We start from the raw sequence: 12,097 nt of genomic DNA, 5'->3' as shown, positions 1-12,097 counted from the left end.
TGCCCCCACAGGATTTGATGAACATCATCAAACCTCTGGTGTGGGATCCTAAAGGGTTTCTGCAGCAGCACATCCAGAGAGACCTGGAGCAGCTAAAGAACACGCTGGGGAGGAGCGCGGACGAGACCGCCAGCGTGGTGCACCTCGTCCTGTGCCGCCTTCTCCGAGAGCAGGGCCACAGTGAGGAGCTGGGCATGGGGCCAGGGGGTGGGGCACAGCCAGGAGAGGAAGCAGGGCACTCCTTGACCCCAGAAGGAGATGAGGGCAAAGCAGGAAGACGGGCACTTTCCAGAGAGTCGGGGAGGGAAGGACCTGCCTGGCCTTTCCATTGACCCCCTGCTGGTGCGAGTGTATTTGGGAGGCTTTAGTTTCAAAAGTCAGCCTTGGATGTAGTTCAGCCACTGCATGGGGAACACAGGGCATCCAAAAGAAGCGACGTGCATTAAAGAAACATCAAAGGGACTAATGTTTGATAAGCGCTTGGAACTTGGTCTCTTTCTACTGGAGATCTGTTTTGTTTTGTTTTATGGGGCGGGGGGAGCATCTTTTCCTAAAATGATACTGCATTCTTGGACTGACTCAATATGTATATGCATCCACAATTTGTTACATGTAAAAGTAGGCTAACAACTGTTAAGCTCATTTTCTAGTTTAAAATTTAAAGTCCACACAGAAAGAAAAGGTCTATAAGACAAGTTAGTAAGAGGGTTGTCTCTGAGTGGTGGAAGAACAGTTTTGTTTTCTTTTAGGTTATCTGCAAAAATCTTTTTAAATTATCACTCTAATGACAATGTTATTTAAAAGAACAATAGCAATAAAAAGTTCTGCCACATGACAAGAAAAATCCATTCTCACTTCAGGAGCTTTTTTTGCCGGAAATCAGCATCCATGTAGGCTTCCCTGTGGCTCAGCTGGTGAAGAGTCCGCCTGCAATGCAGGAGACCTAGGTTCAATCCCTGGGTTGGGAAGATCCCCTGGAGAAGGGAAAGGCTGCCCACTCCAGTAGTCTGGCCTGGAGAATTCCATGGACTGTAGAGTCCATGGGATCGCAATGAGTCGGACACAACTGAACGACTTTCACTCACTCAGCATCCGTGTATATTTTCCACTTAGCAAAACCTGATTTTAAGTTTCTCATTCTGGAGTGGTTTCACACTAGGTAAGCTCAGCAAGTATCACACTGACGAAGTGACCAAATTCTAGAAGCACACTGACAGTTTCTATGGCATTCTGCATCAAATGCCCCCACAGGGTCCTGCCTCCGTCTTCAAGCCGAGGTGGCAGCAGTTGAGACCTGTGGTACCACTAGTCACTGTTATTTTGCCCCTGGGCTTCTGATTTAAAGTATTGTCCTTTCAGTAATTTTGTTCAGAATGGCTTTAAGGTGATAATTACATGGGTTAGAGATTTTAGAGTTTGAAGTACCTTCACAAAGATCATGAGTTTGGTGGTAGCAGCCGGAAATATTTTTAAATGCTCAGGTTACTTTAGGAAAATATATCCACCCCTGCTCCCAAAAGGAGCATTATTTCAATTAAACATTTCTTCAGTGTTTTATGTAGAATGCTGTGGTTTTTGTTTCTTGGGTAACATACACATTTTTCTTTGTAGGGTCTTTAAATTTTGTTGCAGAATTGTCAACCAGAGAAGAGAGGAACAGGTGGGAAAAGCTTGTTGAGACAATTATTCTGCGTGAACTAGAGGTAAGTGATGAGTAGCTATGGGAAAGTGCGGGAAGGGGTTTCTGTGGCCTCTGCTGAGCCCTCAGTCTGTTGTCCCTTCTGCAAGTTTCCCTTGGAGAAAGAAAACCTAGGCTAAGTCACAGATTTAGGTGTTCTCTATTTGGTCACCCCACCCTCCTGTTGCCCCTCCCCCATCCTGTCCCCTCCCGAGGCGGGCTGGTATATCAAACTAAGGAATTACTGGGAATCCAGAAAGTGCAGGCAGTCATTTTCTCTCGACTACTTTTTATAGCAGAATGTGCAAACGAGTCAGAGAAATAAACCCTGTCAGATAAGAATGTTACTGAGAGTAACTAAGCCCATTGGGAAATATAAATCCGCAAGTAATTAAAATAATGGTAATAAAATATAGATGTCTGAGACTTATTCTGTTTGAGGAGACAAAAACCTAGCATCTCACTTCCAGATCCCATGTCGCTTCCTCACCTAGCATCTAGATAAAACCCTCCTGGCAGTGAACGCTCAGATCAGCCAAGATGAGCGCATCAGCTCCAACCCTGTGGCCAAAATCGTGTATGGTGACCCAGTGACCTTCCTGCCCCGCCTGCCCAAGAATAGCATGGTTCACTGCTCTAAGATGTGGAGCTGCAGGAAAAGGATCACCATTGAGTACCTCCAGCACATCGTGGAGCAAAAGAACGGCAAAGAATCAGTGCCCATCCTCTGGAAGTTTCTGCAGAAGGTGAGGCTGCTTCGCTGTGACCGCGACTTACATATCCCCTGGAGATGTGAAGGCCCTGCTCTCATTTAGTCTGATCAGTCCTGAGGGTGGGACAGCCATTAAACTACTTTGATTTTTGAATAAAATGTCTCTGGCAGAAGACTCAGGGATAGAGATCTCCAAACACATCCATTTGTACAAGTCATTTGAAGCATAAAGTCACAGGTGAAATATATACATGCGTTGGAATTCGTAGGAATCTGTAAAGTACTTGGCCAGGAGGGTTTCTCCCAATCCCTCAGCAAGAAAGAATAGAATAAAATCTTTCCTTTATCTGTTCAACTTCATCCCCCCAGTGCCTGAAGCAGTTAGTCACCAGTGAGTGTCTATTGAATGAAAAAACGTTAGTTGAGAATGCATAACTGAAATCAAACAAAAAATCTTCTAAACCATTCAGAGGGAGGGTGGTGATAGGATTGGAGGGGAGCAGAGCTGTAACATGGGCATCATACCTTTTAGAGCCAGAATTACACCCTCTTCCTAACTTTAATCCATTTGAATTTTTATTTTCTAAAACACATTTTCTAATCATTCCCTCCATGCACCAGTATTTGCAGTCTAGGAAGAAGTAAGATGATGCAGAAATTTTGGTGGGTCAGTTAATGAAAATGGATTCCCGGTGGGAAGGCCATCGTAATAACACTGTGATCTGTCACTGGTGTGCTCAGGCAGGTCCGTTACACGAAGAAGCTAAGGTCCTAGGTCTTCAGAATGACACTGGATCATCTCTAAGCATCACTGCCTACATGCTTCATCTTCTTGCTCTCAGCAGTGCCTCTCCACACCCAGCCCAACACATGGGCCCAAGAGGCTGTTTTCTTTCATCAGCTTCTGGCCAAACACATTTGCTGTGTTGGCCCTACAGTTTTGCTTCTCGACCCTTAGAGTGTAGAACACTGGCCAACACATTGTAAGCAGTCACTAAGTACTTGCTGAAGGAAGTGAAAGGTACCTGCCTTTCACCATTCTCAAGCACTATGTGTTATGTAAAATGGCACATTGACTGTATTAAACTACAAATACATGGCCTGAGCCAGCCCCAAAGTCTTGTTTCCCAGGAACATGATCTAGGTACATTAAAAAGTGTTCCTGGTGGTCTTCCCTTCTCTAGGAGGCAGAGCTGAGACTGGTGAAATTCTTGCCCGAGATTTTGGCCCTGCAAAGGAATCTAGTGAAACGATTCCAGAATGTTTCGGAAGCTGAATACAGATCCATCCAAAGTTTCATTAGCAGTCACGATTCAGGTAAGGCTCTGCTCCCACAGAGCATCAGGACTACCAGTTCAAGGCTAATGTGTGTTCTGTGCCCTAAGCTTGTAGCATGAAGCAGTGGGTTCTGTGAGTGCCTGGGACATATTAGAGGCTTTTGCTATGGCAGTCCAGAATCTCCCTCTCTCTCTCTGGTTCCTCAAACTCAGCTTTAGTTTAAACAACATTTAGGGTGTGTTGGTGATGATATGAAGATGGGGGTCAAAGAGCAAGTAATTCTGTTGGTTTGGCCTAGATGGGAGTAGGTGTTATCTTGGAGTTCTTAAAAAGTGTTTTGTTTGCTAGATGGGCTGAAGAAGTTAGCCTGCAGTAGAATCACTATCTTTCTGCAAACATGGAACAAGCTGAGGCGATCGCTGGAGACCAATGGTAAGTGAAATCCTCTTTAATACTAAACATTACAGGAACACCTCTCTGAAGGCCTGTTCTCTCCAGCCTAACTCTGCCTGTTCCGTGTGTGCACAGCACCATGCTGTGTGTCTCTAATGCTGGATCTGTGGACTCTTGGTGAGGGTGTCTGAGATAAGCGCATAACATTTCAGAAAGAGCAACCCCTCAGTCCTCTTGAGTCTATAAATTCGGTGTCAAAAAGGAGCTGAGACTATTTGAAACTTGTCAGCACATAAAAGAGACATGGGAGACAGACGCACTCTTGGTTCCCAGCTCTGTTCTGTTGAGGGGGCTTCTGCGTTGCCTGCCTTCCCACCGTGGTGGGCTACCAGTCCTGAGGCTGTGAAAGAAACAGCAGGGAGGTGACTGCCCCTCTGTCGTTTAAAGGTGAGATCAAGCTCCCTAAAGACTACTGCAGCTCCGACCTGGATCTGGACACTGACTTGGAAGTCATCCTGCCTCGCCGCCAGGGCCGGGGCCTCTGCTCCACCGCCTTAGTCAGCTACTTGATTAACTTGCACAATGAAATTGTCTATGCGGTAGAGAAATTCTCCAAAGAAGACAACAGGTAAGCACAAAAGCCGACAGCAGGGGACGCTCTTTCAGCGCAGGAAGTCGTTTCTGGGGGAACAAACGGAAATAGGGTCACCAGACCTAGAGACAGCAAGCCAGGCCTCAGGTCCTTCTTGAACAGAAACCCCTTCAGCTGTGCTCACAAGGGTCACAGATTTGCGTGTCCCTTCACCTGCACAGCCTAAGGCAAAGTCAGACAGGAGCTGGCTCTGCACGGACAGGCCACGTGCACCTCACTGGGACCCTAAGCTCTGTCTGTCTGTCCCCAGCTACTCCGTCGATGCCTCCGAGATTGCCGACCTGCATGTCATCAGCTACGAAGTGGAGCGGGACCTGATTCCACTGATTCTCTCCAACTGTCAGTACCACGTGGAGCAGGGCGGGAAGACCTTGCAGGAGTTTGACCTGGAGAAGATCCAGCGCCAGATCATCAGCCGCTTCCTTCAGGGCAAGCCTAGGCTCACCCTCAAGGCAAGGCTGACCTGCTGTATTGACGTGGCCCATGTGTCCATGGTCCACATGTCTGTGGTCTGTGTGTCTGTTTTGCAAAAGTTGCCTCAACTGTGGCTTTGATCACAGCAGTTTCAGAATGAGGGATCCTCTGGACCCTTCGTCCACACTCCCAGTATCTGTGACCACACCTGCATTCAGGGCCGACAGCTCTGCAGAGTCGTCTATGCATCCAATGCACACCTCAGTGCCCCAAGGGTGACTGCAGGTCTCAATGAACTTAGTCCAGATTTCTCTGCTGTAGTTAATGGCACCACCAGCCACCCACACTGAACCTCATTGTTTTCCCCCTTTTCCTTTGGTCTGCAAACACAGTCTGTCATCTCTACCATCAGGCGCCTCCGTTTCACCAACCAGCCCGCTGCTCTAGTTCAAAGCATCTGTCCTTAAGCTCCACTGCTGCAGTAGCTCCCAACCAGTCCCTGCCTTCAGGCTCTTCAGCCCACATTTCTAAGATCCAGAAATGCATCTCGCCATCCACTGCCCTGCATTGAATCCCGTGACCGCACAGGCTGGATCACTCTCCCTTCCCTGAATGCAGGCTGCAGTTCTGTGCTTTACCTGCGCTGTGCGTGTTGCTTCCAGGTCCAGTCAAAGGTGTGGTACTTCATCCTGTTTATGCTTCCTCCCTGCCTGCAGTTAGGCGGTGAACTGTTCGAGCTCAAGCCTTCATTCATTCTGCTCTGTCAGCTGAGTGCCCCCTCGCTCACAGTCTGTGCTCAGTGTGCCAGCACGGTGTCCCCGCAACCTGCTTCCACTGGTGGTTTGTGGGCCACAGAATACTATGTGACAGCGTCTGCTTGGCCATGGGGGGCAGGCTGGGCTCCTCACTGTGTCATAGATTACGGGTTAAACACACATCATGAGGCAAAAGGAGCTGCCTGCTTTGCTGGGTGATGCACTGAAATCCTGGGACTACCACTGAGTCTCAGCTCAGGCATATATTGTCATCTGATGGAAACCTCCACAGTGGATTCCATTTCCAGTCTTTTTCTTTCTCACTTTAGGGATTACCCACTCTGGTATACAGACGTGACTGGAACTATGAGCATCTCTTCATGGACATCAAGAACAAAATGCCACAGGTGATGATCAGCCTTATCTGCGTGTGCCTCTGTCTTACCAGAGTGTTTCCATCCACGTTAGGACTCTTCCGCCCTCGCTCAGGGCATTTGCCATAAGCACCAAAGAGTTTCAGGGCTTCCCTCTGTTCTGAGCCCCATGATTTTTCTAGAGGGCACACAGGCTCAGCAGAAGTTTTTTTTACTTTTCATAAATCTTTTTATTTATTTTGGCTGCCTCGGGTCTTAGTTGCAGCATGCGGGACCATCACCATATCGTGAGGGAACTTCCACTGTGGCGCACAGACTCACGAGTTGTGGCACACGAGATCCTGAGTGTACGCAGTTAGTAGTTGCAGCAGTCAGGCTTAGTTGCTCCGTGGCATGTGGGATCTTAGTTCCCTAACCAGGGGTAAAGCCCGCATCCCCTGCATTGCGAGGAGGATTCTTCACCACCAGACCACCAGGGAAGTCCCAGCAGAAGTTTTCTCGCTCAGTATAAACAGATTGAAATCTTGTGCTTGTAGATTTTAGAGATGATGTCATGACTGTGTATGCTGAGGCAAAGGGTCCAGAGAACTTACTTATTCCTGCTTTTCTGATTTATGTGTGTTGTGCGAGTTTGTGGGGGCTGTGTATCTGTGTATGTGTGTATTCATATTCATATCCTCACAAAGTTGATTTGAGCATTCAACGAGTTCATCTCTCTTTCTGTAATATACCTGAATATTGCTACACTTAAGAAGCACCAAGTGCAGACTACTGCCATTATTAGAGAGCCTGTCCCATTCTGTGGCCTTGGCAGTGATGAAGATAAGACTCTCACAGGGTAGCGGTGCACAGCATGCCCCAACTGTGGACCCTATCCTGCTTTTGACTTCCTAGCGTCCCCTCCCCAATGTGGCCATCACTGCCATCAGAGGACAGCTGCAGTCGTACAGTGACGCCTGTGAAGCTCTCTCTGCCATAGAAGTCACACTGGGGTTTCTGAGCACAGCTGGCGGGGATCCAGACATGCACCTAAATGTGTATATCCAAGACATGCTGAAGATGGGCGATCCGACCTCACTGGTTTCAAAGGTAGGTCTCGTGTCTGGCCTCTTCCAAAGGAAATCAGCATTGTCCCCTCTATCGTCTCCCCACTTCCTACTGGGATACCACCCCCTAGAGAGTACCAATCTAGGCAGCCCTTGAAAAGGAGGAGAGTCGAAGATACCTCATTCCCCAGCCAGTCTACAGTGTAAACAGAACACGTTGACAGGAGATGCAGAGATGTACTCGGAATGTACAGATTTTGGAAGCACGGGTCTGCTGAGGTGTGCACGCAGACTGCGTGCTGCTGCTGGACCCTGATATGCTGCAGTGGGAGAGGGCTTTCAGAGACATTTCAGAGTTGAGGCAGGAAATTAGTGGATGAAGCAGAGGTGGCCTCCATAGTGAAGGAGGTGGAATCAGTGCAGGGCCAAATGAAAACAGGACCTCATATTTAAGACTTCTGTTCTCTTTCAGGCCTTAAACAGATGCCAGTTAAAACATACCATTGCCCTCTGGCAGTTCCTCTCTGCCCACAAGTCTGAACAGCTACTTCGCCTGGGAAAAGTGAGTTTGGCCTCTTCCTGTCCACCTGGACTCAGGGAGCCACACATTCCCTTTCCAGGCTTCCATGTATCATTTCTTCTTATTTCATTCCAGGAGCCATTTGGGGAAATCATTCCAAGGTACAAAGCTGATCTCAGCCCTGAAAATGCTAAGCTGCTCAACACCTTCCTAAATCAGATTGGCCTGGATGCTTTCCTCCTGGAGCTTCATGAAATGATGATCTTGAAGCTAAAGAACCCCAAGACTGCAGAGAGTTTCAACCCTGAGTGGAGGTACGGGCTTGCAAGCCTGCCAAGCGAGGCCCACATAACAACATCCTGCCATGTCTCCCAAGATTTCCGAGTCACGGAAATTGCTCTTGTCTTACTGCAGAATTTGGTTTCCTGCTGATTTACCATTGTTGTTCAATCACTAAGTCGTGTCCAACTTTTTGGCAACCCCATGAATGATAGCCTGCCAGGCTCCTCTGTCCATGGGATGCTCCAGGCAAGATTACTGGAGTGGGTTGTCATTTCCCACTTCCTGACCCAGGGACTGAACCCGCATCTCCTGCATTGCAGGCAGATTGTTTACCCCTGAGCCATCAGGAAAGTCTGATTAACCATTATCAATTGCAAAAGTCATATATTCGCATTATGAGTAGTGGTCCTCCTATGTCAGGGAGATGTGCATTTTAACTTTGATAGAAAAAGCTACACCAATGTATAAAGAATACTCAACACTGGATATTATCCATCTTTCATATTTTTAATAATCTAATGGCCCAAAAATGGTATCTCATTTTTGCTTACATTTCCCATTTACTGGTAAGGCTGAAAATATTTATCAGCTATTTGTGTATCTTCCTCCAAACTGCCTCTTGATTATTTTTCTTTTGGACTATTTGTATTTTTCTTAATATTTTATCTGGTATGTTACAAATGTTCTGTCTCAGTCTTTAATTTTATGAAGCCAAATCTGAGAGAATTTTCCTGTGAGGACTCTAGGAAAATATATCTCTAAGGGTCCTGTCCCAAGGTTATAAAATATTCTCCCATGTTTTTTCCTTGTGCTTTAATGTGGGGTCTGAGGAAGCGATTTTCACTTTATTGTTTTTCTAAATAGATAAACTCCAGTTTTCCTCATTGACATAGGGCTTCATAATTGCCATTTTCCTCCATTATGCTATGTAGCATATGCCTATTTACATTTGCATTCTTTGAACTTATTTAAGAGATCTTTACTATCCTGGACTTTTTAGTGTAGGGCAAGAATATCTCTTCCTAGAGAATTTATGATCTTTGTTAAACAAATCATGAACTGGGCTAGAAGCTTTATTTGAATGGTGAGGCTTAATTTTTTGTATAGCAGACATATTACTAGAGTGCTTAGAACCATCTGGCTGGGCCCTTATCAAGGGGAGCTCCTTCCTGTAGAGTATGGGCACTCCAGGGTGGGGGCACCAGGGATGCACTGGAGCCCTGAAGCCAGGATTCCAGCGCCAGGCCAGTGACTCAGCGGCTTAGCTGTGCGCACTCAGTCGCATCCGACTCTGTGCGACCCCAAGGACTGTGGCCCGCCAGGCTCCTCTGTCCATGGAATTCTCCAGGCAAGAATACTGGAGTGGGTTGCCATGCCCTTCTCCGGGGATCTTCCCAACTCAGGGATTGAACCCAGGACTCTTGCATTGTAGGCAGATTCTTAACCACTGAGCCAGCAGTTAGTTGTCTTTAAACTAACTCTCAGTATTACCAGCCCTAATGAGCACTTTAGTCCTGTGATGACCTCAAAAACTGACCGGTGATCACATGACTCCTTATGTCACATGACTATTTAATGCTGTCTATTGTTCCTTGGTTTTTCAGCCTGAGAGATACACTGGTGAGTTACATGGAGACTAAAGACAGTGAAATTCCTCCTGAAATGGAATCTCAGTTCCCAGAAGAGATACTGCTTTCCAGTTGTGTCGCTGTGTGGAAAATGGCTGCTGAACTGAAACGGAATCGACAAATGAGATAGAATTATTTCCTGTCTCTACAGGGGACTTGGGGAGAGAAAGCTCTTCCCTCCTCACCGGTGGGTGCTTAGAAGGAAAGCTGTGGGCACAGCACTAAATTTGAGACCAAGATGTGCTGTGCTGGCTAACAGCTTCTTGAGAGCCAAGCTGTTTCAGGAACATGTGTATATTCAGAAACTTATCTCCTCATATTCTGAATACCATTCATTGGGAGGTGAGAACTGAAGCTTACATGGAACTAGAATAAAGCACCATCCTCTAGGAAAGACCAGGAGAGACCAAAAATAGCTTCTCAGCTTCACACATACAAACCTATGCCCCAGGTGTCCTAGTCTCTTACCATGCACGTACTCAGCACACCAAGCCCTTCTTCCTCAGACTACTGCATGCTGAGAGGGACAGAAAATAAGGTTATTAATTTTTGCCTTCTTTTCTAGTTTATTCTGCAGTCACAAAAGAGAATCTGGTTTTCTTCCTTCTTCCATTCCTTTAAATTCAGAGAATTGTACAAATACTTCTAGGTCTCCAGGAAGATACAAATACAAGTCAGGCCATTCTGCGAGTGCCTTGATGCCAAACTAGCCAGCCCTCACCCATGCCCACAGATGATTCACTGCCAAATTTCAAGGGTCAGAGCCCCGAAGCTTTCATTGTGAAGAGCACTGGGCCAAGAGTCAAGGACACTCTTAGTGACTTAGTTTCCACATCTACAAAATGACGGGACTGAAGTCCAGGTTTCCTGCCAGTTCTAGTATTCTAGTAAATTCTAAGTGAAAGTTGATCAGTGTAAAGTTGGATCAAAGGCCTGGTTCTGGCATTTCTGGGGGAATATTTTGCTTCTGTAGGATTCTGCTAAATAAAACGTAAGTTTTTAGCGTGGTCTTGATTTTCCCAAGTGTATGACTACCTGGTCCTTTCTTTGGGTCTCAGTCAAGGCACAGAAACGGACTCAGAAGATACAACCAGGCAAGTTTCTGATAAAGGAAAAAGAGAACAGTAACGCACCCCAATCTTGTGCCGCTATTCTCCCTGTAAGTCTTGTGTCGTTTTTTCAAAATCTACCTGGTGCTTCTGACCTCTCTGGACTAATTCCTGTTCCTGGGTAGCTCGGCACCTGTTAGCCCTGAGACAGCAGTTGTTTACAAGTCAGAGGTAAATGTCTTTCACACACATTCTGAATAAGATGATGACTCAATCAACTTGAAATTGGGCCTACAGAATGGCGAGAGCTACAAAAATAGAAAATGCTTGCCAAGGACAACATAGGCCCTTCAGCGCCACTGGAGGGAGCTGTAGAACAATCTGTGGTCCAATTTCATTATTTTCGTTTCTCTTCACTGTGGTTGAGGAAGGGGAGCACCGGGACCTAGGATCTCGTACCATATCCACTTGTAATATAGTAACCTATGTTTATCTAATAATTCTATGCAAAGGCACTCCGCGAGGACATCCGTTTCCTAGATTGTGTGTTTAATGGATGTGGGAGTGGGGGAGTTGCTTGTTCATCATTTCAGTTTGCACTTGGAATTCCTTTGACACCTCAGAATTGGGATGGAGCTGGCCAGCCTGTGAAGACCTCCTTTGGGGGGCAGGGGAGAATTTTTTCCCTGCTGTTATGAAGGGGTTTTTTTTTAGGGGGGGCGTGTGATGAAGATACATTGTTTTGTATGTTATGCTTTCAAGGTGTTAACTGTCATTAGCTGACACTATCTTGTTGTTTGTACAGAAATATACTGGTCTAACCCAGGCAGATGTAAATTTTGTTATACTTGTCATACCTGTTTCAATAAATTTGCTAAAGAATCCTCTCTGGGGAAGAGACTTTGGAGAATGGTTCCATGTGTTTGTGGAAATGTCCTTTCAGGGGTGTCCAAAACGTGGAAGGTTCTGGACAGAAAACGTGCACTCTGGTTTAGAATGTAACAGGGTACACTTCCTCTGGACAAAATGACAGCAGAGCTGAGGTGGAGTTTCACACTGCTCTCTGGTTTCCAGGCTCAGGGGCCAAAGCTTCACCCTAGAAGGCTGCCCTCTCATTCCCTGCCTAACAGGATTTTCCGGGAGGATAGCACAGCTCCAGCCAATGGGAAGTAAGAGCTGACTGGCAGGGAGCTGGATTGTGGTTTGGGGAAGCAGCTCCTTGGGAAAAGGAAGTAAAGACACTTGAGAGAGAAACAATAAGGTTCCGGCAGCCCACTTTCATTCAAGTGGCAAAACACTGCTTTAGGGGAAAACTG

General features: G+C 46.6%; 1 protein-coding gene across 1 annotated transcript in view; it reads left to right on the top strand.

The window, feature by feature from the left end:
• RNF213 (ring finger protein 213) overlaps window positions 1-11,626 on the top strand; it is a 119,657-nt gene extending 108,031 nt beyond the window's left edge. The window contains exons 57-68 of the mRNA XM_068977509.1: window positions 12-180; window positions 1,612-1,703; window positions 2,173-2,424; window positions 3,575-3,707; window positions 4,017-4,100; window positions 4,509-4,689; window positions 4,964-5,165; window positions 6,212-6,289; window positions 7,151-7,345; window positions 7,775-7,864; window positions 7,958-8,136; window positions 9,709-11,626. Of these exons, the coding sequence (XP_068833610.1) occupies window positions 12-180; window positions 1,612-1,703; window positions 2,173-2,424; window positions 3,575-3,707; window positions 4,017-4,100; window positions 4,509-4,689; window positions 4,964-5,165; window positions 6,212-6,289; window positions 7,151-7,345; window positions 7,775-7,864; window positions 7,958-8,136; window positions 9,709-9,862 (1,809 nt within the window). The 3' untranslated portion in view covers window positions 9,863-11,626. The remainder of the gene's footprint in view (window positions 1-11; window positions 181-1,611; window positions 1,704-2,172; window positions 2,425-3,574; window positions 3,708-4,016; window positions 4,101-4,508; window positions 4,690-4,963; window positions 5,166-6,211; window positions 6,290-7,150; window positions 7,346-7,774; window positions 7,865-7,957; window positions 8,137-9,708) is intronic.
• Window positions 11,627-12,097: the final 471 nt, after the last annotated feature.

Source organism: Capricornis sumatraensis, chromosome 8 (genome assembly GCF_032405125.1).
Source record: "Capricornis sumatraensis isolate serow.1 chromosome 8, serow.2, whole genome shotgun sequence".
NCBI lineage: Eukaryota > Metazoa > Chordata > Mammalia > Artiodactyla > Bovidae > Capricornis > Capricornis sumatraensis.
Note: the sequence above shows the minus strand (reverse complement) of the source record. Positions and strands in the feature narration are given on the sequence as shown.